The sequence below is a fragment of the Oncorhynchus mykiss genome, chromosome 7 (genome assembly GCF_013265735.2).
Source record: "Oncorhynchus mykiss isolate Arlee chromosome 7, USDA_OmykA_1.1, whole genome shotgun sequence".
NCBI lineage: Eukaryota > Metazoa > Chordata > Actinopteri > Salmoniformes > Salmonidae > Oncorhynchus > Oncorhynchus mykiss.
In genome coordinates, this window is record NC_048571.1 from 20948178 (window position 1) to 20975840 (window position 27663).

General features: G+C 47.4%; 1 protein-coding gene across 15 annotated transcripts in view; it reads right to left on the reverse strand.

Moving 5' to 3' along the window:
• Window positions 1–3799: 3799 nt before the first annotated feature.
• Window positions 3800–27663, reverse strand: part of LOC110527478 (bromodomain adjacent to zinc finger domain protein 2B) — a 69220-nt gene continuing 45356 nt past the window's right edge. For 3 of the 15 annotated variants that reach the window (XM_036982895.1, XM_036982894.1, XM_036982892.1), the window contains exons 4-36: window positions 26402–26611; window positions 26006–26164; window positions 24514–24713; window positions 23766–23996; window positions 23044–23613; window positions 21097–21835; window positions 20652–20936; window positions 19221–19281; window positions 19007–19115; window positions 18574–18675; window positions 17834–18062; window positions 17634–17726; window positions 17459–17532; window positions 17256–17321; window positions 16523–16588; window positions 16265–16309; window positions 15956–15988; window positions 14496–14561; window positions 14074–14214; window positions 13274–13528; window positions 12695–12918; window positions 11373–11447; window positions 10961–11255; window positions 9847–10833; window positions 9367–9646; window positions 8825–8980; window positions 7991–8151; window positions 7419–7747; window positions 6737–6872; window positions 6390–6536; window positions 5811–6148; window positions 5462–5605; window positions 3800–5296 (exon numbers count right to left, since the gene is read on the reverse strand). In XM_036982895.1, the coding sequence (XP_036838790.1) occupies window positions 5140–5296; window positions 5462–5605; window positions 5811–6148; window positions 6390–6536; window positions 6737–6872; window positions 7419–7747; window positions 7991–8151; window positions 8825–8980; window positions 9367–9646; window positions 9847–10833; window positions 10961–11255; window positions 11373–11447; window positions 12695–12918; window positions 13274–13528; window positions 14074–14214; window positions 14496–14561; window positions 15956–15988; window positions 16265–16309; window positions 16523–16588; window positions 17256–17321; window positions 17459–17532; window positions 17634–17726; window positions 17834–18062; window positions 18574–18675; window positions 19007–19115; window positions 19221–19281; window positions 20652–20936; window positions 21097–21835; window positions 23044–23613; window positions 23766–23996; window positions 24514–24713; window positions 26006–26164; window positions 26402–26611 (7163 nt within the window). In that variant the 3' untranslated portion in view covers window positions 3800–5139. The remainder of the gene's footprint in view (window positions 5297–5461; window positions 5606–5810; window positions 6149–6389; window positions 6537–6736; window positions 6873–7418; window positions 7748–7990; window positions 8152–8824; window positions 8981–9366; window positions 9647–9846; window positions 10834–10960; window positions 11256–11372; window positions 11448–12694; window positions 12919–13273; window positions 13529–14073; window positions 14215–14495; window positions 14562–15955; window positions 15989–16264; window positions 16310–16522; window positions 16589–17255; window positions 17322–17458; window positions 17533–17633; window positions 17727–17833; window positions 18063–18573; window positions 18676–19006; window positions 19116–19220; window positions 19282–20651; window positions 20937–21096; window positions 21836–23043; window positions 23614–23765; window positions 23997–24513; window positions 24714–26005; window positions 26165–26401; window positions 26612–27663) is intronic. The other 12 variants (XM_036982902.1, XM_036982897.1, XM_036982896.1 and 9 more) reach the window with 12 other exon arrangements.

The following is a 27663-nucleotide window of genomic DNA, read 5'->3' on the forward strand; positions in this document are numbered from 1 at the left end:
TGTGGCTACTGCTAGTTAACATGTAGCCAATAAAACTGAACTCCACAAATTACGTTGCGCACCTAGTGAAACTAGTTTCAGCACCCAAAGACTAGCCCACAATTACACACGACCATTGCGGGCAAGTCTTTGGGTGTTGAAATCAGTAGTTTGGTTTATAAAAGGGCAGTTTTTCAAAAACTAGCAGTCTTTCAATCTTCTCTGTGTAACATTTGGGAGTATTCGAAGTACAACTTATCCTTGGAATTAGATGTGTTTTCCGAGCCATATCCACTGTGTCTTAATTTAAAGCTGCAATATGTCACTTTTTTGGAGAGACAACCAAATTCACATAGTAATGTGAGTTAAAGATCTATCATTCTCATTGAAAGCAAGTCTAATAAGCAGTAGAGCTGTTCTCTGTGCACATTTCTGTGCTTCCCGTTCTTAAGTTTCGTTTTTGCATCTTTTACTTTCAGTATTGTACACCAGCTTTAAAACAGCTGAAAATACAATATTTTTTGTTTATTGAAAATATATTTCACAGCAATTTAGATGGTAAAATGATTATCTACACTATACTTGCTTTTTATGACCCATAAATTGGAATTTGGCGAACTCTTCGACATTTTAGCAACCAGAAATGGCGGAGTGATTTAAGCATAGCGCACCTTCATGCAAACGGCCTGTGCGACCCTGTAGTGCAGCTTTAGTTATAAGCAAGTATAAGGTGTCGGATCTGCTGGCTAGCTAGTTAACTAACCCTTTAGCTAGTCTAGCTGTTCGCGCAACAGCATCACTATATGCTCATGTTGTTTAGTTTGTATTATAACAAATGCATGTAAATACAAAGCCAGTATTATTTTATATTCTAACTAAAGTTGGATGTGTGTTTATTTTCTTACCTCTTTGCGAGTCTATGTTCATTGTTTACTTCCTGGTCATGCACGCTGTCATATGGTCAGCTGACCATGATGGCCTTCCCCCAAACTTCAGTGCGTTCAAGACAACTGGGAACTCGTGACAAAACGAGCTCTGATTTGGAAAAGTAGTTTTGAACGGTCATCCTCAGAATTCCAAGTTGGGAACTTGGGCCTCTGCCGAGAGGCCTCTTTCGAGAGTTTCGACTAACCAACCTTAAGATCACTGACGCAATGATTTGACCTCGTTTTTATCCGAGTTCCCATTTATCTTGAACGCACCATGTGGCGAGTAGGTGTGTCGAAAGGAGTGGGTGAATGGACAGGGAATCAGCTAATTGTGCAGATTTGCTGCCACTCAAGAAATACATTTTAAAAAACAATCAAACCCGTCTAACGTAAAGCAGAGCGCTTTCGACACACCCACTACTTTCCACACGCCCACTACTTTCATTTCGACACACCCACTCGCCCATACTCCCGTCGCAATTTTGGGATGCTGCTTCGTCCCCTTCTCGAAGTATGAGCCATGGAGCTTGCAACCTGCAGTAATAAAAACCGGAAATTAGTTCGTTCAACCATTCCCATGTGGGAAAATTCATGGGGAAGGAATATCGTTTTGAGATTAACGTCGAAAATATGGTCTGAGGTTAACACAGGCTTAGGGGGGGGATCTTATACATTTTGTTCTATGCGATAATATCAGTCAGTTAATGTGGACTTTATGAATTATGAAGCCTTTTATGTGCGTTGTGATTTTTTTGTTTGCATAAATGCTTAAAATGATCTCATAGAACAAAGCACATGAGATAGTTTATCCAGAAACCATATACAAGCTCTATTAATTTTCTCATAGGCTTTGTCCAACGAATCAATGGCTGAGTTAGTGCCTACAAAAATATTACATTACTATTTCTTTGTATTGACGGTGTCAGAGGAAGGCTCTAAAAATGGTCAAAGACTCCAGTCACCCAAGTCATATACCCATAGCTGCATTCACGTGCTAGTCGTAACTCTGAAATTTCCGACTTGCTAATTGGTTGAACGGGCATGTGTATAACTACAACCAGTTAACAAGTCGGAAATGTCAGAGCCAGTACAGAGAGGTTCCAAACAAACCTCTTTATCGATGATAAATGTTGATATTTTGGGAAAACATAGACATCGTCGGCATATAAGTGAATATAATATTCCAGAGGGCTATTTTGCCACATACAAAAATAGGTATTTTGAATTAGAGTTGGTTATTAATCATGTTTTACCCAAGCACTCTCCGGAGAAAGGCCATGTCCCTGGTACAAAAAAGTTTGAGAAACACAGAAAGAAACCATGTTGCCTTGCCTTGAAAGCAGTGTAAGCAGATAGAGGCCAGTTATGGACCTAAGCCACTGGAGGCTACTGAGGGGAGGACGGAGCAAATGGAATGGCATCAAGCACATGGAAACCATGTGTTTGATGTATTTTATACCATTCAACTTATTCCACTGAATTCATTACCACGAGCCAGTGCTCCACAATTAAGGTTCCAGTGACCTAAACTCAGACACTCATGAAAATACGAAAGTTATTGTCTATCAAATAATGTCCTTTTGGCCATAAAAAAATGTAGTTATACAAATGGATAGATTGATTTGATTCAATTTGTCATTTTTGTTAGTGAGATTGGAAGGTTGGGGGTTCGATCCCTGGTCAAGTCCAAAAAAAAGACTCTAAAATTGGGACCTGACGCCTCTCTACTTGGCACTCAGCATTAAGGAGATGGATTGGAGGGAAGGCCCTGCAACAGAATAGCATCCTGTCCAGGGAGTGTACTTGTACATCAAGTTGCCTCATACAAAGGCTTACTTGTCCAAGGTTACTAACTTAAAGGAGTAGTTTATGATTTTTTTCACTTGTTGTTACATGGTTCCTCACCCTGTAAGTAGTCTATGGGCCAGGAGAAATTGTAATCCATGGTTCGGTTGTCTTTAAACAGCCACTACAAACGTAGCTAACTTTAGCCATCACTAGCTAAAAATTAATGGAAGGGTGAGGGCCTTGTGATCCCTGTGGAAGGGATAGGGCCTTGTGATCCCTGTGACCAAAATAACCTGAAATCAACTCCATATTTGGTTTGATGTTCACATTCCCCTGTCACTACCATTGATTGCTTAAAAATAATTGTAGTTTCTTTTTGACCATTTTCATGGAAAGCTATTACAGTAAGTTACTTAATTGTTCCCCAGAAATGATTTGATATTGAGATGAAAAATGACTGCATTGGGCCTTTAAAATGCAGGAAATGCGTTATCAATTATTTTTTTTAAATCTGGAGGACCACCCATCAATCATGTCCAAACAACATTAAACCCATTCACAATGACAGCAAACTGAAAGTTCTCCTTGTAGGCTACCCTTTCATGTTTTGACAGATCTAAAAATGACTCGATCTCCAAAGTCTAGATTCTAATCTAAACCCTATTAGTCATTAACATATACTCATAGGCTAGATGTATCAAATTATTTTATATTTGTGTGAACAAAAGGGCTAGTAGAAGTAGGTGATTTGAGGGGCCAAAATAGGCCCTAAATTGAATAGGTACTACATTAATGTGCAACCCAAAAGCATAGCAAAACTACAAAGGTATTCTCCTCCCCACTCAAATCATCCAAATTAAAATGGCATGACTCATGACACAGGGTAGGTAGAAGAGGGAAAATAACACATCCAGCGGGAAACTAGGTCGAAAAACATCCAAAATAGGCCCTAAATTGAATAGGTACTACATTCATGTGCTACCCAAAAGCATTGCAAAGCTAAAATGGTATTCTCTTCCCCACTCACATCATCCAAATTAAAATTGCATGACTCATGACACAGGCTAGGTAGAAGAGGGAAAATAACACACCCAGAGTGAAACTAGGTTGAAAAACATACTTTAATAGGTCCGTGCCACACACTAGTGAAAAATAAAGCTCCTACAAAAAGAATGATACTTTTTTTCCACAATATCTTAAATAAAGTAACTTCAAGTACTCTGACTTGGGTACAAAAAACTCTAGCTGCCTCCATTAGGCCACGACACACAGCAAGATTCAAACACAGTGGTTACAAATGGCCTTACGTCCTCTGTACTGTGGCAAGGCAGATATGGGGAAATGTTTCATGGAAAAAAAGACCCAAAAAATACTTAAACGTCGTTTGTTTTTCTCTTTCTGTATGGAGAGGAATGATTACTGTGTCACTGTCAGACTTTGGAGGCCATGTTGGATTTAAATTATATAAAAATAATGTCATCATAAAAATGGAAAAACCAAAAAAATTATATCCCCTACGCCCCTGTTGGAAGGGTAGGCACTACCAAGATTAAGGATACCACAGTGTTTGCAGAGGATATGTATATATTGTACAAACAATATTTATAATGGTTTTTTTAATCACTTTCACTAAAATAGAATAGAATGCTACAATCATTCTAAGGCATAAACAATATCTGATATTTTAAACAATTCGTTCCAAACAAGACTTGAATATTGACATTAATAAACAGTATATACACATGTATCACCATTGTCTGACTGTTTTTCTGCAATTTTTGTAATTAAATGCAGTTGTACAGTTTTAACGTAATGATTACAGTCCTCTGGTGCCCAAAAGCATAGAACAGTGTAAACAGCAATTTTTTTTCTTGGCTTTGTTTCATATTTGGGAAAAAAATCTAATAAAAGTCAAACACAAAGATAGACATTCCTTTCGATTCAAAGCAGTTGAGCTGATTCTTCCTTTTCATAGAAAATGATGTGGACCTTTTTTTTATTTTATTTATTGATTCATAAATAATTATTAAAAAATTAAATACATTCACTATAATACGATTAAATAAAAATAAAACGTCTATTTACAAGTAGTGGAAAGTATTCTACCGCAGATGCATCTTGGGTGGTTGAGCAGGATGAGGATTCAGTGCAATGATCTTGAACAGGAAATGGTATTGCACTAAGACACCCGGTTGACATTGTGTGGGACTCTTTGGGTGTTTGGATCCCTGTTGTACTGTAGCAACACTAGCGTTACAAGTCTGTCTGTTGACATTTCACTTTAACTGCCCCGGGTTCGTCCCAAAGTACAGACGGACCAGCATCATCATCTTGTCGTTCCCAAAACGTGGTGCCTCTGCTATGAAATGTCAAATAGAACTTTACTTGAGGTCTGGTTCGAGACAGTGATGATGATCGGTAAAACAACACCCAAATTGATGGATTAGTTTATTTGATTGAGAAGCTCTGTCCATCTCTTATCAAAGAACTTCCTCATGTTGTGTCCCGCTCGCCCGATGTCTGAATTGTCTTCATTAAACTTTTCACAGTTATCAAAAACCAGGTTGACGTCAATAATGAAAGTCTCCAGATTCTGATACCTGAAACGAGAGGAACAGATCATTTGGAGTAAATGAGTAAAACACTCAATTGTTATGTTATCTTTTCCTGGTTACGTGACTAGATCAGCAAAAAAACTCTGGGTTAGTCATAGTGTGACTACTAGGGAGTGGATAGTAACAGTGTCATATTAATAGTGAACTCACTGGCTGCTGACGAGCTTCTCTCTGATGGTGGCGAAGTCCATGGGCTTCTTGATGACCTTCCTGTAGCCAGGGATCCCCTTGGTGTTGACGGGGTTGAGGAAGGGCCAGGCATCCTGGTGACGCTCCAACTCAGCCAGGAGCACCCTGCAGAAGAGAACACACGCACACACGTCACAAAGGGAATGTTAACAGTACATTGGAACCTTCAATTATTTAAAGAGGCTGAACGCAATGCCCCAGGCAAATACATTTACAACTCGCATCTACATTTCCATCAGCAACTCACTGATTAAAGTGCTGATACTTGTGCTTAGAAAACGACTCAAAGGTTTATGGTGTAGTACAGTACCTGCACAAACCAAGGTCTCTGTTGTTGTCTCTGGCTGTCTTGGCTCTCTTCACACACACCACAGGGCTCTCCTGACTGGGTGACTGGGGTGTGGGCGGGGCCTGGGACAGGGCGGGGCTCTCCTCTCCTTTTCTCTTCCTGCTGGGGGGCTCTTTCGCTCCTCCTCCTTTCTTCGGGGTGCCGCTGGCGCTCGCCGAGTCGTCCTCTGACACCTCCACATTACCGTTACTGTTGCCGGCCTGCTTCCCGTTCCGCTTGGCCTCGGCGGGTTTCTTCCCGCCTCCACCCGCCACCGGTTTGCTCGGCGGCTTCTTGTTCTTGGGAGACGGGCCGCTCGCCTGAGGGGAGAGGGGAGGAGGACAAAGATTCATGCAGATGTACTTACAAAGCAATGGCACTTAGCATATCGTGTACACAGTGTTGTTGAATGACCTACTTTGAAATAATATATGATATGAAAGTGACAGTTACGTGATGTACTTTGAAATAATGTACATGCCTGATATGCATGGCTGACACACTTCTACAGTAAGGTAGGATATGTACATGTTGAATAGTGGCCTGGACAGTTTGGGTCACCTTGGATATGCAGGCGGGGCAGTACCAGTCCCCCTCGGGGATGGTGGTGATCTTGGGTTTGTGACAGTACGTGTGGCAGCCTTTGTCACAGCCGTCACACAGCAGGAGCAGGTCCTCGTTGTCACCCTTCCTGCAGATCTGACAGTACTGAAAGCAGGCAACACAGTGTCACCTCAAACCCAAGGGATGGATTACGAATCAACATTTACCAAGATTTACATTGGAATCCATTCCCTAAGGGACTTGAAATGGCCTTGGGATTCAAATGCTCTCCAATGACACACAGTATTCACTTCCCTAAAATATTGAAATTCCATGCCAGCCAGCTACAGTCGTTGAGCTTTTACCACTTTCATGATGGACCTCTCCCAGGCGATGGACTTCTGGAGCTGCTGGAGACACATGGCCAGCTGGGCGGCACTGCGGACGTCGCCCAGGGCCTTCCTCCACACCTTCATCCCATGGGCCACCTCCTCCTCGCCCCTGTGGAAGGCAACGCAGATGTCAGAGGGATGGACGCATACAAACAGGAAACGGAAAGTCGGAACACGGACGCATGCAGGCAGGTACACACGCTCAATCATTCGCTTTCCAACACAAACACTTGCCCATACACAGACACACAGCCACTGTCACCACAACTAGCTGAAACTGTGGCTGTGTAGACAGACACAGGCATGAGAGTGAGTGGGGGGGCAGGCAGGCAGGCAGCAGGGATATATGGGTACAGATACACACACTGCCAGGGAGGAGTGACACCTATGCAGATGCCGGGAGAGGAGGGAAAATAATGGTGGGGGGGAGCGAGGTGGATGATTACTGACGCATAACACCATGCAGAGGTCCAGAAAAAGTCAACGGGAAAAAACATTCACCACACTGTGAGTCAACCCCAAACCAGGAGACGACCACAAAATACACAATAAGAAAGAAGCAAAAGCAAAAAGAGGACAGCATAGGTAGATGTGTTTTTGAAAAATGACACAGAAAAAGCACACAGAAGTGTTGAATGTTGAGTGGATGACCTACCCTTCCCTGTCAGCACTACTGGAGGGAGCTGGGACAGTGACGGTACCGGTAGCCCCCACATTATCCAGCCTGATCTGAATGGTGGTACCTAAGGGGCTCCTCAGGTACCTTCTCTCGATGTTCCTCTCCAGGTCCGCCAGCCGCGTCACCGCTATGTCCAGAGGGTTGTCCGCGTGACGCACCACGCCGCCCGCCTTGTGGTCCGCCTTGTCCTCCGGTTGGTCTTTGTCGCCTGCGCCGGCCGCCGCTGGTTGGTGTTTGGGGAGGGGCTTGTGCTCGTGGTAGACCAGGTCTTCCCTCTCTGATTGGGGCTCGGGGTACATCCAGCCCTGCGCAGAGAATGTTGGGTAATGCAGTCTTTAGGTTCAAACTCCTACGGTCTTAAATAACAACCTATTCCCTGGCCACTGTCACTAGATCTTGGTTAACATTTAGACTTGAAAAGGTTAGCGAGTGGCCCCCGCTACTATTCACTACTTTCAAACAGAGGCCTATATTTTCTCCAATGGATAAGGATGAGAGCTATAATAAAAGGAAGCTTCTCATTTGTTGATGTCGTTGTTGTTGTTTACCTTCACCTGCAGGCTGGCGGTGGTGACCTTCCTCTCCAGCTCCTCCACCTGCTGCAGCACAGCGATGTCCATCTCCATGGCCTGCTCCTCCACACACCACCCCCGCACTGACTCCACACTCACCTGGCTCTCCTCCAGCTCACACAGCTCTATCATGGCCGCTGCAGATTGGGGAGGCGGGACGGCATTAGAGACCAGTCATACACTCCATAGACGCCGCATACATATTAGTCGCACATCAGACCCCACACCCACGGCCTTGCTTTTGTCGCTCGATACTCCCTCCTCAACGCAATAACAAAACCACACACACTCTTACCACACACACTCTTACCACACACGCACACACACACACACACACCACACACACACACACACACACACAACACACACACACACACACAGAGATTAAGAATTCAATATCCAGACACAAAGAGCTGTTCAATCAGAAACCATGTGAACGTTAACAAATCTGGCTTTGATGTCAGACTCATATTGAGCAGTCAGTCATGCGTCATGTACCAAATGTCAACTCATTGTGAAGCGCAGGTGCTTGGAGTGTGCTCAGTAGGGGTAGAACTACTCGGTGCTGTCATAACACAGTGCTCAATCAGACTCCAACGCAAAAGTCTTTGTGAAAGTCTGGGCTTGCCAGTCGGAGTGTGCGCAGTTTCACTGACACAAAATCAAAGCTACTTTATTCATCGGGATCTGTTGGCTAAAATCTACTCTGTAAAGGCTATGCGGATTGCTAAAGATTGGGTAAGTGAGGGACCTACCAGCCAACCAACTGAGTGACCTACCGCCTGTGTTCGTGTCGGAATTAGTACTCACCGTCTCGGTGCTTGGTGCAGACCTGTGGGATGAGCTCCATGTATTTGTGCACCTGTCGGTGCAGGACCTTCTCTCTGACTCCCCGGCTGTGGAGGGACTCCACCAGGGAGCGCAGCTCCTCAATGTCTGACACCCGCCACCAGCCTGACAGCATCTCTGAGCACACACACACACACACACACACACACACACACACACACACACACACACACACACACACACACACACACACACACACACACACACACACACAAACACAACACACACACACACACACAACACAACACACACACACACATAAATAAACATATAGACATTTTTCAGAAAAATAACTTAAGACAATATAATGCCCCCTTGAAATAGATCTACAGTATTCTGATACAGAACACACTCCAGTGCTGTTCTCTCTCCTCAAGAGATTCCTTTCTTCCACCCAGTGGAACAAAATAAATGATTCATTCTTATGACTCAGTGAATTAATAAAGGTTCACTGAATAAATAAATGACTCATCCCACACACGCTCTCGCACACACACGCTCACCCTCGGGGATGGGCCGTGGTGTGGGGTGATCCGAGTGCTTGGGCACCTCCATCATGGCGGGAGAGGGCACCGTGGATGAGAGCTTCTCGCCTGAAGGAACAGGCGACTCGCTCTTGCTGGAGACGCTGGGCGGTGCGTTGGCACTGCCCTCCACGGAGCTGAGGCCTGAGTGGCCTGGCAGGGGGCTGTTGCAGAAGGGCAGCTGGCTGGGGCTCAGCATTCCACTGGGCCAGCCACCGCAGAACGCTGAGAGACCCAGCAATGACCCGCCAGCCTTACCCTAGAGGGGGGAGATACATACACAGACACTTCAATATCAAGATTAGAAAAACTCACGTGTATCACTACACTTAGGGCTATAGCTTCAAACAGAACCTACATTCTTCTGATGTTACATTTATTCATAGGATTTTCCATGATCAGATTCTACTACCAGTATAAATCATTAGGACAAGGGGTCTGTCCTGGCAGCGTACTCACCTGCAGGACTGACAGAGGGTAGTTGATGAAGCCAGCTGGATGGTGGGGGCTGGCTGAGGCCGACGCTGCCGAGGGGGTGAGAGGCAAGGCGGGGGAAGCCGGGGGAGACCTGGGCCGCGTGAGGCTGGAGGAGGGCAGCGGGGAGGACTGGAGAGGGCCGGGCCCTGGGGAGGGAGAGGTGGTGAGGGAGGTGTCGTCACAGGGGGAGCGGGGGAGCAGGGTGAACCAGTGACCGCTCCTCTCTGTCAGGACCCTGAGGAGCTGGTCACTGGGGAGGTACTGGAGCTGTGGAGGGTTAGGGATTAGGGTGGAGGTCTTCATAGGGCTGAAAAGCTGGGGTGGGGGGCTCAGGAGGGAGGAGAACGAGGAGGGAGACGTGGTGGAGGAGGGGTAGCCGGGTTTGGCCTCCTCGCATGGCAGATTGGGTGCCGTCGACGCACAGGGGCTTGTAGGTAAGGCGGGTAGAGAGGCGTTGTGGGCGGGATAGGATGGTGGTGTTGTTATTGTTGTCGTGGTAACAGAGAGTGGAGTGGGGCTGCCGTTGTATTTGGGATGGGGGTCTGCCTCAGCTTCGCGGGTTGCCTTGGCAACTTCCTTAGCGACGTGGAGGAGCGTGGTCAGTTTGGAGAGAGAGGCTGACTGCAAGAGGAAAAGATTGGGAGAACCTTTTTTCTCCTCCTTCCCTTCCTCTGACCCCACGGGGGTGTAGACACTCCTCTCCTCCCCGCCGACGCCCCCAGGTTTCTTCTTCTGCACCTCCTCCTCCTGCGGCTCCTCCTTGATGTGCACCTCCCCTGCTGCCACCCTCCTCCTCTCCCTCTCGTTCTCCAGCTCCCCCGCAGCTTCACCGCTCTCCATGGCCTCGATGAAGACCCCTCCGCAGTGGGGCAAAACCCAGTAGCGCCGGCGGTACCGGTCCTGGCCGTACATCATGGAGCGCAGGGAGTGGGACGCCTCAAACAACTTCCTCCTCACCTGGTGCTGTTGCTGTGAAACCAAGCAAGAACGCCATGACCTGAGTTATAACTAAATCAATGAATCAATAATATCTAACTATTTAGTATTGTTCGTCCATGGAGATGGAACTCTCAGATCTCCGGAAGGAAGGACTTACCTTGGCTAGCTTCTCTATCTGTTTCTCCAGCTCCTCCACACTAGTTGATTGGTCCCCATCGTCCTCGTCACACGTTTCCACTTTCTTCCCCTTCTTCATCTCCTCCTCCTCTTCCTCGTCATCTTCATCGGCCAGGTCGTCGCTGTCTTCGTCTTCATCATCGTCGTCGTCGCTTTCTGCTCCGGCTTTTCTCTTGCGTTTGAGGCCAGAGGAGGGCGTACCCAGGGGCTGGGCCTCCTCCCCTCCCGTGCTGGCATCTCTCTTCCCGGTCCGTTTGGCATGGATGGTCCTCAACCTGGAGAGAGAGAAACACACAGGTGAGCTTTCAGAAGCACACACACACACACACACACACACACACACACACACACACACACACACACACACACACACACACACACACACCACTTACTTTTTGAGTTTGCCCTCGATCAGCCACTTGTCCTTCCTCATGTTGGTCATGTGATCAAGGTTCTTGTCGATCTCACTGTAGAAACAGAGTAAGATACAGTATATGTCAGCTCACAGGTACAGGTAACTATGGAAACAGTGACTAAATGAGGGACACAAAGTATATTGAAAGATTGGGAGAACCTTGATTTGATTTGATTTATTGAAAGCAGGTGCTTCCACACAGGTGTGGTTCCTGTGCTAATTCAGCAATTAACATCCTATCATGCTTAGGATTATGTATGAAAATGCTGGGCATGCCATTATTTTGGCTACCATGGCTATGTCCCCATAGGATGACGATGTCCCCATCCACAGGGCACAAGTGGTCACTGAATGGTTTGATGAGCAAGAAAACAATGTAAACCACACGCCATGGCCGTCCCAGTCACCAGATCTCAACCTAATTGAACACTTATGGGAGATTCTGGAGCAGCGCCTGAGACAGCGTTTTCCACCACCATCAACAAAACACCAAATGATGGAATTTCAAGTGGAAGAATGGTCAGATCCCTCCAATAGAGTTCCAGACACTTGTAGAATCTATACCAAGGTGCATTGAAGCGGTTCTGGTTCGGCCCAACACCCTATTAAGACACTTTTTGTTGGGGTTTCCTTTATTTTGCCAGTTACCTCTAGTTAACACAAACAGTACAATTTTCTCTCTCTCTCTGTACAGTGAATAGCCTGCAGCACTAGTATCCCTCCATTCTAGTGAATAATTTATGTATTGGCTTCTCTCTCTATCAAAATTGAATCCCACTCCAGATTAGCTGATCTATCCAGAGTCTTACACAGCATTAATAAAACACGAGAGCATTAGCAGCTGAGTGAAGTCAACTGAACGTCATTATTTGTAAGGAGCTAAAAGGCAGTAGGCTCACAACAGTATGCAAGCCTCCTGTACACTAAACCTTTCACACTGGCTCCACCTAATGAGACAGGATGGGACGACGATGCCTGATCTACCAGGATGTTCTCTCATGCTTGTGAAATGTTGTCTGCATGTCCTGTCAGTAAAGCCAGTAAAAACACAAGAATCCATGTTTGATCTCCTTACGCCCAATAATCTATTCCCTTGCAGCTCCACTGGTCTGAGGCCTGTGTGATGTACAACGCTGGCAGGTCAGCATCACTCCTCCTACCTGTCAATGCTTTTGCTGCAGATAGAACCTGACCTTTAATTGTTTCGTTTCAATTGTTCTTTCTTCTCTCCTGACGACGGCACTCTTGCTGCAGCCTTATCTATTTCAATGTTAGGCGTCTCCTGTTCTTTACTCCTACCTGACGACACTCTTGCTGCAGGCCAGCTCATTGGCCAGGAAGCCTAGTATGGAGGCCTTCTGGGCGGGGGTGTGAGCCTGGAAGGCCTTGGTCTTCAGGCTGAGGGCCAGCTCAGCCAGGTCAGTCTGCCCGCAATGGGCCCCCATGTACATCTGCAGCACCTCCGACACATTGTCCCGGTTGATGCCCACGTTGGTCAGATGGTCCCCCAGCATGGTCTTGGTCTGGGGGGAGAGGAGAGAGACAGGATGGGTGAGTCATGGAAGATAGAGGAAAAGACAACATGGTCTTGGTCTGGAAGGGGGTGTCAGGAGGGTTGGGTCGTGATAGAGTTGTTACATCTACACTTTCCAGGGGAGTGTTGACTCATAGACAATGGGCTGGTTTCCCAGACACAGATGAAGTCCTAGACTAAAAAGCATGTTCAGTGGAGATTCTCCATAGAAAGTGCTTCTTAGTTTCTTAGTCTAAGACTAGGCTTAACCTGTGTCTGGGAAAAGCGGACCAAGGTGTGTAGGTTTTTATTCCACCTATGTGAGAGCCTGCTTGGTATGTTCCTGTACATGTACAGTATCTCACCTTATGTCCAGGGGGCAGTCCAGGGTCACACACAGCCAGGGAGAGCAGTCTGACCAGCAGGTCCTGGACGTGTCCCATGCTGTCTCCCACGTTGAGCAGGCCCTCCTGCAGCATGCCCAGGGTGGGTACGTCCACCCCCACATCGAAGCCCAGCACCTTCCCAAAGCCGCGTAGGAACTGCATCAGCATCAGGCAGTCAGACACCGCACCCCCCGGCAAGATCAGGCCAGGGATTCTGGAAAACTCTGGAAGAGGCTGGAATGAAAGGTAAGGAGAGAGGGAGGGATGTTTAGGATACTTCTCAAATGACACCCTGGGACTTCTATTGTGCCCTATGTGGACTGCAGTATATGGGGAGTAGTGTGACTAACATATTGCTATGCCAATGACTAAATTTTCTATGCCAATGACTGAATCACATGGCTCTGAATGGCACCTTTTTTTAGGTTTTCATTAGTAAACATGTGGTGGGCTATTATCTCGTCCCTCCTTATGCATTACTCTCTTCAGCCACTTGATGGCAGTGTACAGCACAAACCGTGTCCAGTACTCAGGTTTCACATATGATAGATAACAGATATACTGTACATACAAACCCATTGTGATGATACAATGCACTTAACCACCCATAACCCAAACCTAGACAACATTAACTTGTCAGTTCAAATATATATAATGTAAAAGAGATGTAACTACATTAAACGGGCCACCTAGAATCTGGAAAGCCAGGTCCCTTTAATGATGTCACCCTTCAGACATCACGCAGGACTGAATCATGGGCAAGATGGGTCATTTATTACCTTATGATCGGCCAGACACATGTCTTCATTTGGCTTCTTCAGCTCCCTGGCAATCTCCAGTTCCAGCCTCCTCAGTTCCAATTTCCGCTCCTTGTTCAGGCGTTTCTCATCCCTCTTTTCCTGCCGCAAGCGCTCGCGCTCCTGAGGGCCCCAGAGAAGGAGAGAGGAGGGGAGAGTTAATGGGCTCACGCCAGTGGAGGTAAAACAGACAAGAATGTCAAGCCGAGTCTGCTGAGTAGTTTTAGAACTCAGCCCGGCGCCCCTGCCTGCGCTCTCAAAGAAAAAGAGCTCGAGGGCCATTCTTTTGACTCAGTTAGTGTATTGAAGAAATGAAAAGTAGAGGGAGGAGAGAGGGATTGGATGGGTTCAGGAGGAGTGGGACCTTCTGGCGTGTGTGTGTGTTGTGTGTGTGTGTCACGTACCTCTGCTTTCTTGCGAGCCTCCACCGCCTTCATGAGCATCCCGTGTTGCCGTCTCCTCTCCCTCTCCTAGCAGAGCAGAGAAAACACACACACGTTACACACCGGAGAAGGTGGAACCTCCACAGGTGAAGTCAGAGAGGTGGACAGAAGGAGGAAAATCCCCATTCACCTCCATCATGGCGAGGTTTTCACATACAGCAACACGTACAGTTGAAGCTGAGGTTAAGAAGACAACGGTACGAATGACGACAACCAGAAAGCATCAGAGGGAGAATGCGGTAGATGGCGATGACGGGGTCAAAAAAAGAGAAGTTAGGGTCAAGCTATGATGCCTCTAGGTAAAAAGCTGATGGAACAAACGCAAAATGACAGAGTCATCATAGCCACAAGCCAGTGGGATGAAAACAAACATTGCTCTGTGTATCATCCATCTGTTTAGCTGATAGCCGTTCCAGATTGAAAATAGCCTAAACCTATGGGGGGGGGGGGTATCGAGTGAAGGTCTTACAAGGAGACTTCCCTGGTTGAGGATAGATTGTCTCCAAATGTTTAATTGTAAACAAATAGGATTTGATCAAGGCAAAGCGAGGACAGTGACTGTCTGTCTGAAAGGGAACTCAGTGATGTGATAAACAGAAGTCAATGAAACAAATCCTCTGGAGCCAGCTGCATACAGCATGTAGGGCCAGGAGCTTCTCCTGCTCAGGTTTATATTGTTAGGAAAAACTCCTGGCTCTAATCATGTGCAACAGACACGCTCAACAAGCAATAGACAGCCAGCCAGCCAGTCAAGCTGCTGGAGAGGACAGGCAGGTACAGCAATAGACAGCCAGTCAGAAGACAGGCAGGTACAGATACAGATACAGAACAAGAGCAGCAGAACGACTCAGGCAGCATTCCAAATGGCAAACTCTTCCCTATGTCGTGCACTACTTTTGACCAAAGTAGTGCACTATGAAGTAGTGCACTATGCCATTTCAGACGCAACCTCAGAGACTCAATGGGACGTAACAGGTTAAAGGTTAAAGGGCAGCTCTTTGTGGACGGAGACGGACACAAGCTCAATGTCTGGAACTGGAAAACTCAAGCACTCACAGCCACTCAAAAACAACAGCTAGACGATGGATGTGATGGATGACTCATCGAGAGGAGCGTACTTTCAGACAGTAAGAGTGAGCATGGCAGGGCATGGCCGGCCTTTTGCAAAGCATTCTGAGGAGTGCGGGGGGGAGCTACCGGAACCACCGCCCGAGGAGCGAGGTCAGGTGTCTCAGAGCAGATGGAGGCGACACACTGTTGTGTTTGTTTGTGTGTGTGTGTGTGTTTGTTTGTTTTGCTGAAAAGCCATGCAGAATAATGTAGTATGATTGCAGCCAGTGCTATACTTAATGCATTGCTATGACAACCATATCACAACCAGGAAACACAATGCGGTGTTAGATGTACAAAAATAAACATACCCATACCATATCTAGTCTATGCCTCTCCAACTCCTGGCAGAGAGAGTTGGCAAAGTATTATGGAACAGAAATGACAGCAAAAAAAAAACAGATTGTTTAGCAGAAAAATACCCAAAGTTCAGAAATAACCCAATAGAATGGAAACTGACCAAAGAGAAACAGTAAAGGGTTTAATAAAATATCTAGTTACACACAACCTTGATACACACACACACACACCCTGTAAACACTGATCTAGCTGAAGTGTATTTAGTATCATTTCAATCATGTCAGTAGAGAAAAGGCGTGCTGCTAAAAAACGCTGCGTACCTGGTGCTTCAAAATGACTGCGTGCTGTCTTCGCATTTCTTTCTCCTTCAGGGGAAGACAGAAAAGATGAGGGGAGAAAATCAATACACTTTCATGCAGCCACCATCATGAAAATCACTAGGGCTGATGGGATTTCAGACCATTTTACAGAGGAGCCACAGCTCATGCCTAATCTCATTGTCAGACACATCTCATCTGGAAAAAAAACATTTACATTTTGGTTTACATTGAGATGCTGTGTGTAACACAAACTCTCACCTTTATTCGTTTCTCTGCCTCCATAATTTTGGCATTCGCAACCTCTTCTTTCTTTCTCCGTTTAGCCTGCGAATGCAAATCGGGTCAAACGTCATTTCACTGCCAGACATCTGGACAGACAGACTGACAGACACAAGCCACTCCGCAGGTTCGCACCGAGCACTCAAAATATGATATTTTCCCTGTAACCGAAAATGAAACGCATGCCTCACGTGCCAGTCAAATGTGTAGAACACAGAGAGTGAATCATGTATCATTTAAATATGTAATTGCAAACAGCAAAAAAAACCTGTTAAGAGTGGCTTGCCAACCGTGTCAACTCAAATTTGATTTAGGCCTGCTAAAATACTTGAGCTCCTACAGTGTAATTGTGTATGCAAGGGAAAGATGTTTTTTTTCCTACCCACTTATGCTAAACTGTTGCTGTTGTCTGATAAAATAGAAAAAAAATGATTTCTGTCTCATTTAAATATGGTCTGACTCTGAGACAGCTAGCAGAGACAGCGATTTTAATATTCAACAGCCGTCAACCAAGACCAATTTAGCATTAGTTCCATGTGGAATTATGCCTGAGACATTACTCCTTCCAACACTGCGGTATTATTCAGTAATAGGCTTGGGTAAGATTAAAATACTATGGACAGAGTAGACTGAGGCTCTGGGATGCATTTGAGGAGTGACGTTCTGCTAATTCAGAGGATATGTTTGGTATTGGGTCACTTGACTGTAGTACCTCCAGAATCTGCTGTGCCCTCATCTCCTTCTCCAACCTGATCTGCTGAATACGCTTGATCTTCTCCTGGAGAAACACAGAGGTAGGTGGATCAATACACTGTGCAAACCAAACGGTGGTGCAGTGGTAAAACAAGGACACCCTCCATAGTCAAGGCTGGAGACGGTTTGACAGGAAGTGGTGCCACGTAAAGAATGCCCTACCTGCTGCTTGATGATCTTCATTTGCTCCTTCTGCTTCCTCCTTTCCTCGGCCGCCATGATGGCTGAAAGAGAGACTTTAGGGGCTTAGGTGTTAAGAAATGGTTTGCAGCAGTGGTACTGCACATCTCTACAAGAGGACAGTGGGGAATGGTGTATACACTCAGATGTAGTGTACCTTGTTGCTTCCTGGCCTCTTTGGCTGCCCTGGCCATGGCCTGCTTCTCCAGCTTCCTCATCATCTTCATCTGGGCCGCCTGCCTGGCTATCTCTGCAGAGAGAGGTGATGGAACGTTACTGTGTGACCACACATGTTTGGTAGGTATCATTCACAGACTTCAAAACAGAGATCTCTTTTTTTCATCTTCTTCTCCTCACCTTGGGCCTCCAGTTTGCGTAAGAGTTTGGCCTCGCTGGGGCTAGGCACCTCTGCCCCCAACCCCAGAACCTCTCCCACGTTGGACGGCCGGCCCTTCCTCCTCCGGGAGCCCTTTCCCCCCTCGGCCACGCGCTGGCGCTCTGAGTTGGGGGGCCGTCCCCGCCGGCCCTCCATGGCCAGGATATGAGGGATGACGTCCTCGTCCTTCAGCAGGCTCCACTGCAGACCCTGCGGGTAGGACGGGAGCGAAACGACAGGGTAGAGGGGCTGTTAGTGTCGTGTGGGTAATAAACGGCTTCAACATACTTCGGTTGCTTTGATTACTCTACTGTTACTCTAGGTTTGACTCTTTGGATCGATCACTCATGACAGAAAAGAGGGCAGATCAAAGATCAAAATATGCAATGCATAGTGGTTTTACTGGACTACAAAGCTAAGAACCGGATAATGGTCCAATTTCTACCTGTGATATGAACACCACTACAACACATTCCATTCGACATTCAGCTAGTTAAACTATCCTACTGTACAGTATATGACTGGTCACCTGAAGAAGTCATGTCAACTGAATATTACATGACTCCCTAGACAAAGGGGGCTAGGGGGTAGCACTACTGGAGTCTATAGCTGATTTCTATCAATGTCCCTGAACTGCTTAAGTCACTATACAGTTTATACTGTACATGAAATGAGGAAATAAAAAAATGAGACGGGCAATAGATAGATGAAAAGACATCACCTGGGGTCCTTCTCTGGCTTCATAGAAGTCACCAACCATTATCTTTGCACTGAAGCTAAAATTATCGCGTGTGATGCCACTTATTCCATTTCTGGATAGATACTACAGAAGAGAAAATAATGACGTTTGGTGAGACAAGGGATATCCAATGTGAAAGTATGTAAAAGTGTGACATTGAAGCTAAAAACGGACGATTCTACTACTAAGCATCAAAAGAATTAGGGGGGAAATTGAGCAAAAGCACAGTGAGAATCAGAATGCTCTAACGACAGGTCAGCTTTTAGTAGGCAGAGGAAGGGATTGGGGAAATTAACTAAAAGGATGTTTAGGTCATGTTATGGTCACAGTTGGCATTGATGCTAAGTGAGCACTAGCGTGAGGGTGAGGCTAGTTGCTAGCGTAAGGCTAGTCTGAGGGGTAGCGTTACTGTTACCTTCATCACATCTGGGTACTGCCTCAACTTCTTCCCGCATGGCGCGTAGTACGCCACGTCGCCTTGCATCTTCCCAGACACGCTCTTGATCCGCGTTTCTCTCTGCCAGCTGGAAAACACGTGGACGGAAGGAAACTGGGGGTGAGTGACCGAATGCCCGAGGCTTTGCCATTGCTAGAGAGAGCCTATCAATTCACGTCTCCATTCGACCTACCCCAACTCCAGAGGTATCCTCAACTCCTGCTCATCCATCACCCTCTTTCTTTTCCCTGCACCTGGAGAGAGAGAGAGAGAGATAGAGAGAGAGAGAGAGAGAGAGAGCGAGAGAGAGGGAGAGTTAGAGGGAGAGAGAGAGAGAGAGAGTTAGAGTGAGAGAGAGAGGGAGAGTTAGAGAGAGAGAGAGAGAGAGAGAGAGGGAGAGAGAGTTAGAGGGAGAGAGAGAGAGAGGGAGTTAGAGGGAGAGAGAGAGAGAGTTAGAGTGAGAGAGAGAGGGAGAGAGAGAGAGAGAGAGTTAGAGTGAGAGAGAGAGGGAGAGTTAGAGAGAGAGAGAGAGAGAGAGAGAGAGAGAGAGAGAGAGAGAGGGAGAGTTAGAGGGAGAGAGAGAGTTAGAGGGAGAGAGGGAGAGCGAGAGAGAGAGAGAGAGAGAGAGAGAGAGAGAGAGAGAACCCATTAGTCAGACTGAACAATACACAGACACAGCCTTCTCTCCATAACCCTAAACACCCAACCATAGCCACAACATCCCAGTACTGAATATGAGCAGTGTTTCGTTGTGTGAGACAAACGGGGCTGCTGGGTCTCACTCCACTATGCAGGCCTTTCAGATCAAAGGTGTGCCTTCTCCTATTGACTGGAGCGCTGCCCCGAGCGTGACCACTGTGTCTCTAACCCACCAGCTGTGGCCATGAGAGTGCCTTATTGTTTCTGCGTTCCCTTTACTTAACCAGGTAGAGTATTGAGAAACTCCGTGCTCTGAGAGCAACTTCAGAAATGACTCAAAATATGTCCTGAAAAATCACTGACATTCCTACGTGAATTTGATGGGCAGTGAAGCATGTTGAATTGAAACGTGCTTAGGAAGATCGGAATCTCTGTGTGTGTTCTTTCCTTTCCTAAGCTGGGTAAATCTCCCAGTGCTGAGAGAGAGAGGGAGGAGAGGAGAAGGGAAAGAAAGAAAGCTTGGGCATGGCAGAAGTGCCAAACAAGTTGTTAGGCCTGTTAAGCCCAAGGACATGCACCTACAGGAACCCAGGCCTGTTAGGCCAGCCAACCGCCCGGCTAACTAAAAATAGAGCCTCCTTTTCCTCTCCCTGTTTTCTCCCCACAACCATCTGAAGATGATAGCATATAATGGTGAGCTTAGCTATTCCAGTGTGGTTACGTGTCCTCAACAGTTAAAAGGTACAGCGAGGTGGTTTTACTGACTGGTTTTGTGCTTGAGCTGTATGAGTAGCTTTGGCAGAGTAGGTAAAGAAGTTGGCCATATCAACTGGTACTGGGTCAGATATTTTGTCATCCCCCTAATGGTTAAGGTTAGGATAGGGGTTAAGGTAATCTGATGCTAGATTTGCAGTGATCGGGCAATTTAAAACTTGAGCGGCTTTGACAATGTACCAGGCGTTTAAGGCGTGTTGCCTGCGGTTACCTGGGGGCATGGCCAGGGAGTAGGAGGAGGAAGGAGAGCTGTGATAGGCCAAGGCACTGGAGCTGGTGACGATGTTGGGCGTCTTGATGACCTGCAGGTTGAGCGGGGAGCAGCTGGTGGCTGTGTGATTGGTTGAGTTGCTCAGTAAGGAGGCGTGGCCTTTGGTTAGCTTGAGTGGTGTCTTCTCCCTCTTGGAGGCGGAGCCTGAAGATGGCAGCTTCAGCTTCGGGTCCTTCAGTTTGCCACCGGAGACGTCTGCGTCGCTTTCCGAGTTACTGTCAGAATCTGAGAGGAGGGTACCAGAAAGAGCGGGGTAATCACTGGGAGACTCAGCAATGGTTGAATAGTGTTCACTATTCTACATCACCGTAACACCAAAAATACTGTACACTACAAATATTGCATGTGCCTTCCATTAGGACGGTAAGAACGGTAGGTATCTAACCTGACAAGCTGTCATCCGAGTCCTCCTCATCATCCTCCAAATCATCCAGATCATCATCATCGTCGTCGTCGTCGTCATCCTCAACAGAGTCATCCGAGTCCTTGCTGCTAGGGAGACCGGGGAGACCTGGGAGGCCGGCCTCAGCCCCTCTGAACAGGTCCACCAGAGACTGCACTAGGTGACTCTGAGAGAGGCCCTTCCAGGCTGCCATGGGGGCCAGAGCATGGGCCTGAACCTGGAGGTTAGGGGCCTGGAGCTTAGGGGCCTTGATCTTCCTGGGGCCCCGGGCCGTGGCCGGTGAGGGTGAGGTAGCGGGCCTCGCCGGGGGGCCCTGTGAGGAGGCCAAGTGGGCCCTTCCGCCGGTGCTGAGGTTGACGGGCAGCGAGAGGGACGCCCCTGCCCCAGAGAGGTCCTTGTTGGAGTCCTTGCGGGGCTTGGTGATAAGGGCCAGCGGTGCGTCCTGAGCGGTGGTGCTTTGGATGACTCCGTTGGGGTGGGCAGCCAGGCCCAGGAGAGCGCTGGACAGGAAGAGGTTGGAGTGGTTGTTCTGGGAGGGAGGGGGGAGGAGAGCAGGGGGCAACTTGGTGCTTCTGCCACCGCCACCCGGACTCTCCGAGGAGGACAGCTTGGGGGGCGGCAAGGAGGATGACGTCACCCCAGCAGCCTTCCGAGAGGTTCTGTGACCCTGCTGCTTCTTGGGCTGCGCCGCCGGGAACATCTGGCCTTGCGAGAGTAAAGACTGGAACGGAGGGAGGGCGGGAGGGAAGGAGGGAGGGGGATAAAACAAGGGAAAAGAAAAGAGAAAACAGCATAATTGTGCCAGCTGTCAATTTGCATCTACGTCGATTATTCAAGCTGGTGATGAAGCACAATGCCTGGCTCACTCTGTCTCACTGTGCCGAGGACAGAAGCCTGGAGACAATGGCATATAACATGGCCATAACCACAGCCATTGTACTAAGTAAAGAGTAAAACCGCCGAGAAGCGGCTTCCAGTTCCCGTATCTCACTTAAATTACTACAGTTATGAGTCTGTGAAAAGTGTTAGCGTCATGCATCTGGGTTTTTACTCTAAACAGCATAACGGCAGATTTTATAGAACGACCGTCACGTTTGGCGTTGCACCGTGTTTCAGCAAACACAGGTTAGGGCTTCGACATGTACATTCAACTAGATGTGATATCAAGTGAAACAAATCCATTTCACAGACCGCGTAATACAGTAGCAGTTCCTGAACCACTAGGGAGAGGCCTTTGGTTAAAATATAACCTCTCCACCGGTAAAATAGAACAGGGGAGAAGACCAGATTTCCACTTCTAGCGGACCGGAGCAATAGGAATTAGCTTAATCAATTAACTACTATTTCAATGACCGTTTCGACTACATGCGAGAGGTCCACAATGCACCACAGAAGGTGATAAATATGTACATGTTCTATCTAGTTGTGAATGTGTTAAATGGACAGTAAAACAGTATTAAATACATGGAGTAGCTATATGTGCCGTCTGCTTTGCTGAGGTAATGAGGCCAAAAGCATTGACCTTTTGGTTGACCTTTTGGTTTACAGGCTGAGCAGCACCGCGGGACACCCAATCAAACGACTCAGACAGGACTGCCACTTCCCTCTCTGACTCTCCCTCTGGCTGGAAGCAGCCCTCTTACTGCAGCTCATCTACAGTCTGTTACCATGAATACCGACAACCTTCTAACTGTGAAAGGAGAAACGGTTTCATGTTCGACCGCTTTTAGATTATTCAAATGAGGTGAAAAGCTAAGCTAGCCAGTAACCAATCCGTGGTATTATTTGACCATGGGGAAAAAGAGCTACTGTGTGAATAAAGGGATTTTTTATTTGTATTTATTTGATTGAACCTTTTTTTAACTAGGCAAGTCATACTTGACACCATATTCCTTGCTAGTGGCTGGGCAGAGAGGACACTGGACCAACCTGTTTGAGCCTGAATTCGTTGATTTGAGAGAGTGATTCCTCCAGCAGCTTCCTCTTACTGGCCTTCCCACTGCCAGGTGTCTTCAGAGGCTTGGTCTGCTGGGAGTTGGCTATGGGCGACGTGAGGAGAGGGAAGGATTGAGGCGAGGAGGACAGGGGTACCGAGCGGGACAGGGAGGTGCAGAGGGACAGGGGCAGGTTCTGCGGCGAGGAGGGCAGGAGCTTGGGCGGCTTGGGGGAGGATGTGGTGCGTCCTTTGGGGGAGGTGATGAGGGGGATTGTAGAGGCAGACAGGGGTGATGGGGAGGTTTCCCTGCGGGGTTGGGTGAGGAGAGCCAGGGGCATGGAGCTGGCTGCTAGGCCCGTGGACTGGATGACACTGAGGTGCTGCTGGAGACCCTCCTCCCTGGGCCGGGAGGTCTGGAGGGACAGGGGGGAGCTCTGGGACAGGGTAGGAGGAGAGGGGCAGTGCTGTGAGGGGACCAGGGTGGGGGGGTCGGAGGGTAGGCTGTGGGGCAGGCTGTTCCTCTTGTCTCGGGCCTCCTTCATGCCCAGGCTTAGTGTCCCGATCTGGGGAGGGAGGGGAGGAGAGGAAGCCCACTGTTAGCTCACCCTGGAGCACATCACAGACATAAGTAGCTACACACTACCAGTACTACTCACTACCAGTACTACTCACTACCAGTACTACTCACTACCAGTACTACTCACTATCACTGTACCTTCATTTTCTTCTTCGCCCGCCTCGCCTTCTCCTTCTCAGAGTTCCACACCTCACACTTTCCATCCTCTTCCTCGTCTTCATCATCGTCGTCATCATCATCGTCGTCGTCCTCTTCCCCTCCGAGGTCCTCCAGGTCGCTGCTGATGACTCCGTCGCTGGAGCTGTCCGAGGAGGAGCCTGATTCGCTGTCACTGACCCCGGCGACCTCTGCTGGCTTTTTACTGGGCTTCTGCATGAAGGCAGAAAGGCCGTCAATCAATAAAGCACCCAGTGTACATTTAGATTTTTGTTTCTAAACTGGAAATGGAAAACTTAAAACGTTCAAAATAGACCCCGAGTCAAATAATTCAGGCTTTACTATAGATAGATATAGATATAGACAGGTTGGCTTTTACCAACACAACCGACGTGTGCAAAGCTGTTGCCTTAGACTGTTGACAACATGTCAACTATATTTCATCTCCAAGTGTTTATTGAAAACAGAAATACAATTGTATAATGACCACTATAGCATTTTTTGCCATATTAGCATTAACATGAAATCCAGCAAAACAAGACATGGGATCAATAACAAGATACAACGAGCTGAAACGAGCCACCTACGACATGGCAGCTTCTTGTCATTGTTGCTAGCTATCTGAGCGTTCAGAATCATAACAACGCGGCTTCCGCCCACATCGATGTGCGCGCATCACTTTCGTGACGTTGTCATCAGTAATCTAGAGCCACTACATCATTGAGCTGACCTGGTCTTTAGGTTTGTGGGGTACTTTCTCCAGCTGTAGCTCTGCTGTGTGGCTCTGGCTGTGAGGGCTGCTCCTGGGGCCCCTGGCCTTGGGGCCCTTAACAGACTGGGAGGCACCCAGAGATGGGGACGCGTTCATGGAGTAAGACCCCTGCATGGTTGGGGAGGAGACCCCACTTCCGTTCACTGCCCCGTTCACCCCTGAAATCGCAGAGAAAGAGGCACAGCACACCGTTACACAGCATCTCAATCTCATCTGAGCAACGAGACATTTCGAGTAAAAACGCTAAAGAAATATCAGGAGATCTTCTGAATGCAGAAACAGAATAAAAAGCCTTGTGAAAATATAGATGTATGCATATCTCATTTAGGCATGCTGAACATGGTGTGAGCACAACATGAGTGGTTTACATAATAAAAGATCAATTAAAAGATAGCATCAAAGATAGATTGAAAAAGAGAGAAAGGGTACAGAGAGAAAGAGAGAGAGACAGAGACAGAGAGAGAGAGAGACAGAGAGCAAGAGAGAGAGAGAGAGAGAGAGCAAGAGAGAGAGTGTGTGAGAAAGACAGAGACAGAGAGAGAGACAGAGAGAGAGAGACATAGAGAGAGAGACAGAGAGCAAGAGAGAGAGTGTGTGAGAAAGACAGAGAGACAGAGAGAGAGAGACAGAGAGAGAGAGAGAGACAGAGACAGAGACACAGACAGAGAGAGAGAGAGCAAGAGAGAGTGTGTGAGAAAGAGAGACAGAGACAGAGAGAGACAGAGAGAGACAGAGAGAGAAAGACAGAGAGCAAGAGAGAGAGTGTGTGAGAAAGACAGAGAGACAGAGAGAGAGAGAGAGAGAGAGAGAGACAGCGAGAGAGAGACAGAGAGACAGAGAGCAAGAGAGAGAGTGTGTGAGAAAGACAGAGAGACAGAGACAGAGAGAGAGAGAGAGAGAGAGAGAGAGAGAGAGACAGCGAGAGAGAGACAGAGAGACAGAGAGCAAGAGAGAGAGAGAGAGAGAGTGTGTGAGAAAGACAGAGAGTAGAAGAAAATAAAAGCCTACACATACGCCATTAACTGAGACTGGAAGTCATTATAGGGTTCTCGACGGGAGAAATCTCATCACGGAGCCGGAGACTGCCGAGACTAGGGAGCCTCTCACTTAATCCCTGTGAACAGTTTCCACCACCTGCTTACAGGAATGATTAATTCATTCACATCTCTCGCAATTGCCAGAGGGGTAAAAAACGTTGCGCTTTAAATACCTCACCCTCTTAAGGGTACCTTTTATTTCCTGGCGGTAAAATCATTTGCTGCTTTTGAACAGGTGTGAGAAGCTCCTTCACACTCTGTGCCAATATACAGGTACAATACAATACATATTTCCCCCTGATGAGCACAGGAAGTGTCGCATTATCACCTTTGTTCTAAGTTGTTATTATCTGTATAGGTCAGAATGAAGCACTTGGAAGGGTTCAAGGTAAGAAGGATGGGCGTAGCTGTACCTTTGGGGATCTGTCCGTTTTTGCTGGGGTTCCTGGAGGGGGCTTGCAGGGGGCTGTGGTTCTGCTGGATGTGGGGGGTGAACATTGTAGGGAGGCCCAGGAACGGAGGGAGGAAGGCTGCTGCCCCCCTACTGTGGGCCTCTGCTGCTCGCCACCATTCTGATGAAGAGAGAGGACAAGGAGGAGGACATCGACATGTCAGTGTCATTCTGTCTCATCCACTAACTTCAGTACGGTATATCAATTACAATCGCCTAAAGAGTATTAGAAGTTAGCACACCCGTAAATACTGATTAGTCATGCTGTTTCATTCATCTGCTCTTCAGGTCAAGTAAATCTCCTGGACCCAATCATGTTACATCTGTCCAGGCGCCACACCCGGGCCCCTCCTCTTACCTGTCAGAGCCCCCAGCTGGGGGTGTGCGGCCAGGGCAGCAGACATCCCCAAGGACCCCAGAGAACCCAGGGACCCCAACGACCCCAGGCCTCCAAACTCTGGGCGTCCTGAGCTGGTGGTGTACAGGCCGAAGGCTGGGTGGCTGACCAGGGGGAAGGCACTTGACAACGTGTAGGGCTGCTGGTCGCTCATCGCCCCATACAAACGACCTGATGGACAAACAGTGCAACAACTAAACATCAACTATACATCAATCGAATGCACTTACTAAGTCCTTTTGACTTCAGTCGTCACATCAGCAGTTGCCACATTACTCATTGTGTGTCTGTTATTACGCGTTTTACTTTTCTATCATTTCTCTATTCTCTTTCTCTCTGCGTTGTTGGGAAGGGCCCGTGAGTCAGTGAGTCAGTGTCACTGTTAGTCCACACCTGTTGTTTACAAACCATATGACGAATAACATTTGATTTGATCAGCAGTTGTGCTTCTGTTTGGGGTATAAATGAACCGAATTGAATTCAGAGGTGACGCGAGGGTTCGTCGTGCCCTCGAAATACCCTGACTCGCTGGCTTCTTAGGTATTCATCCCTTCTGTGTGTTCAAGTTGAATGATGTTTCCTCTTCTCCCCCTATAGGTTTTCTGCTGGGTACGGTGATTGTTTTATGTATATTCAACCAGACATTAGGCAGCGTAAAGGACAAAGATTGCCCTGGATTGGAGCTTGACAGGATTACACATGCTGGTTTCAAACACAGAACAGAGCAGCTCAGATCGGAGTGACTGAGACAGAGACACTACTCAAGAGGGGAGACGTGCATCCTGCGTGTTCTAGATCGACGGAGCTCTAGGCTGTACTTCGGTAGGGGAGAGAGAGAGCGAAGAAGAAGAAGACAAAAAGAGCAATCACAGTCGACAACTCATCTGATATTTTCTGACGGGGAGCTGATTTGTTTAATTAGGCCACAAAGAGAACGTTCTTAGGGGCAGAGTAAAAAACTAAGCTGCGGGAAATTACCATAAGTATTCGAGTTTGTATTTACCAAGAAACTTGAAACTGATGCGGGCTGAGCAGCGGGACATTTGGACCGCTGGGAGTGTAATTGAAGTGTTTCTGCAGGTACTGTATAGGACTGATCCTTCCATGCTACTCCATTATGTCTATCACCATGCAAATGAAATGAGCTCCAATAGGCTAAATCAGTGGTAGAGCGAATAACAAGCAAGTCGCGGTCCTTCAATACATCAGTGGTGTGGTGTTTG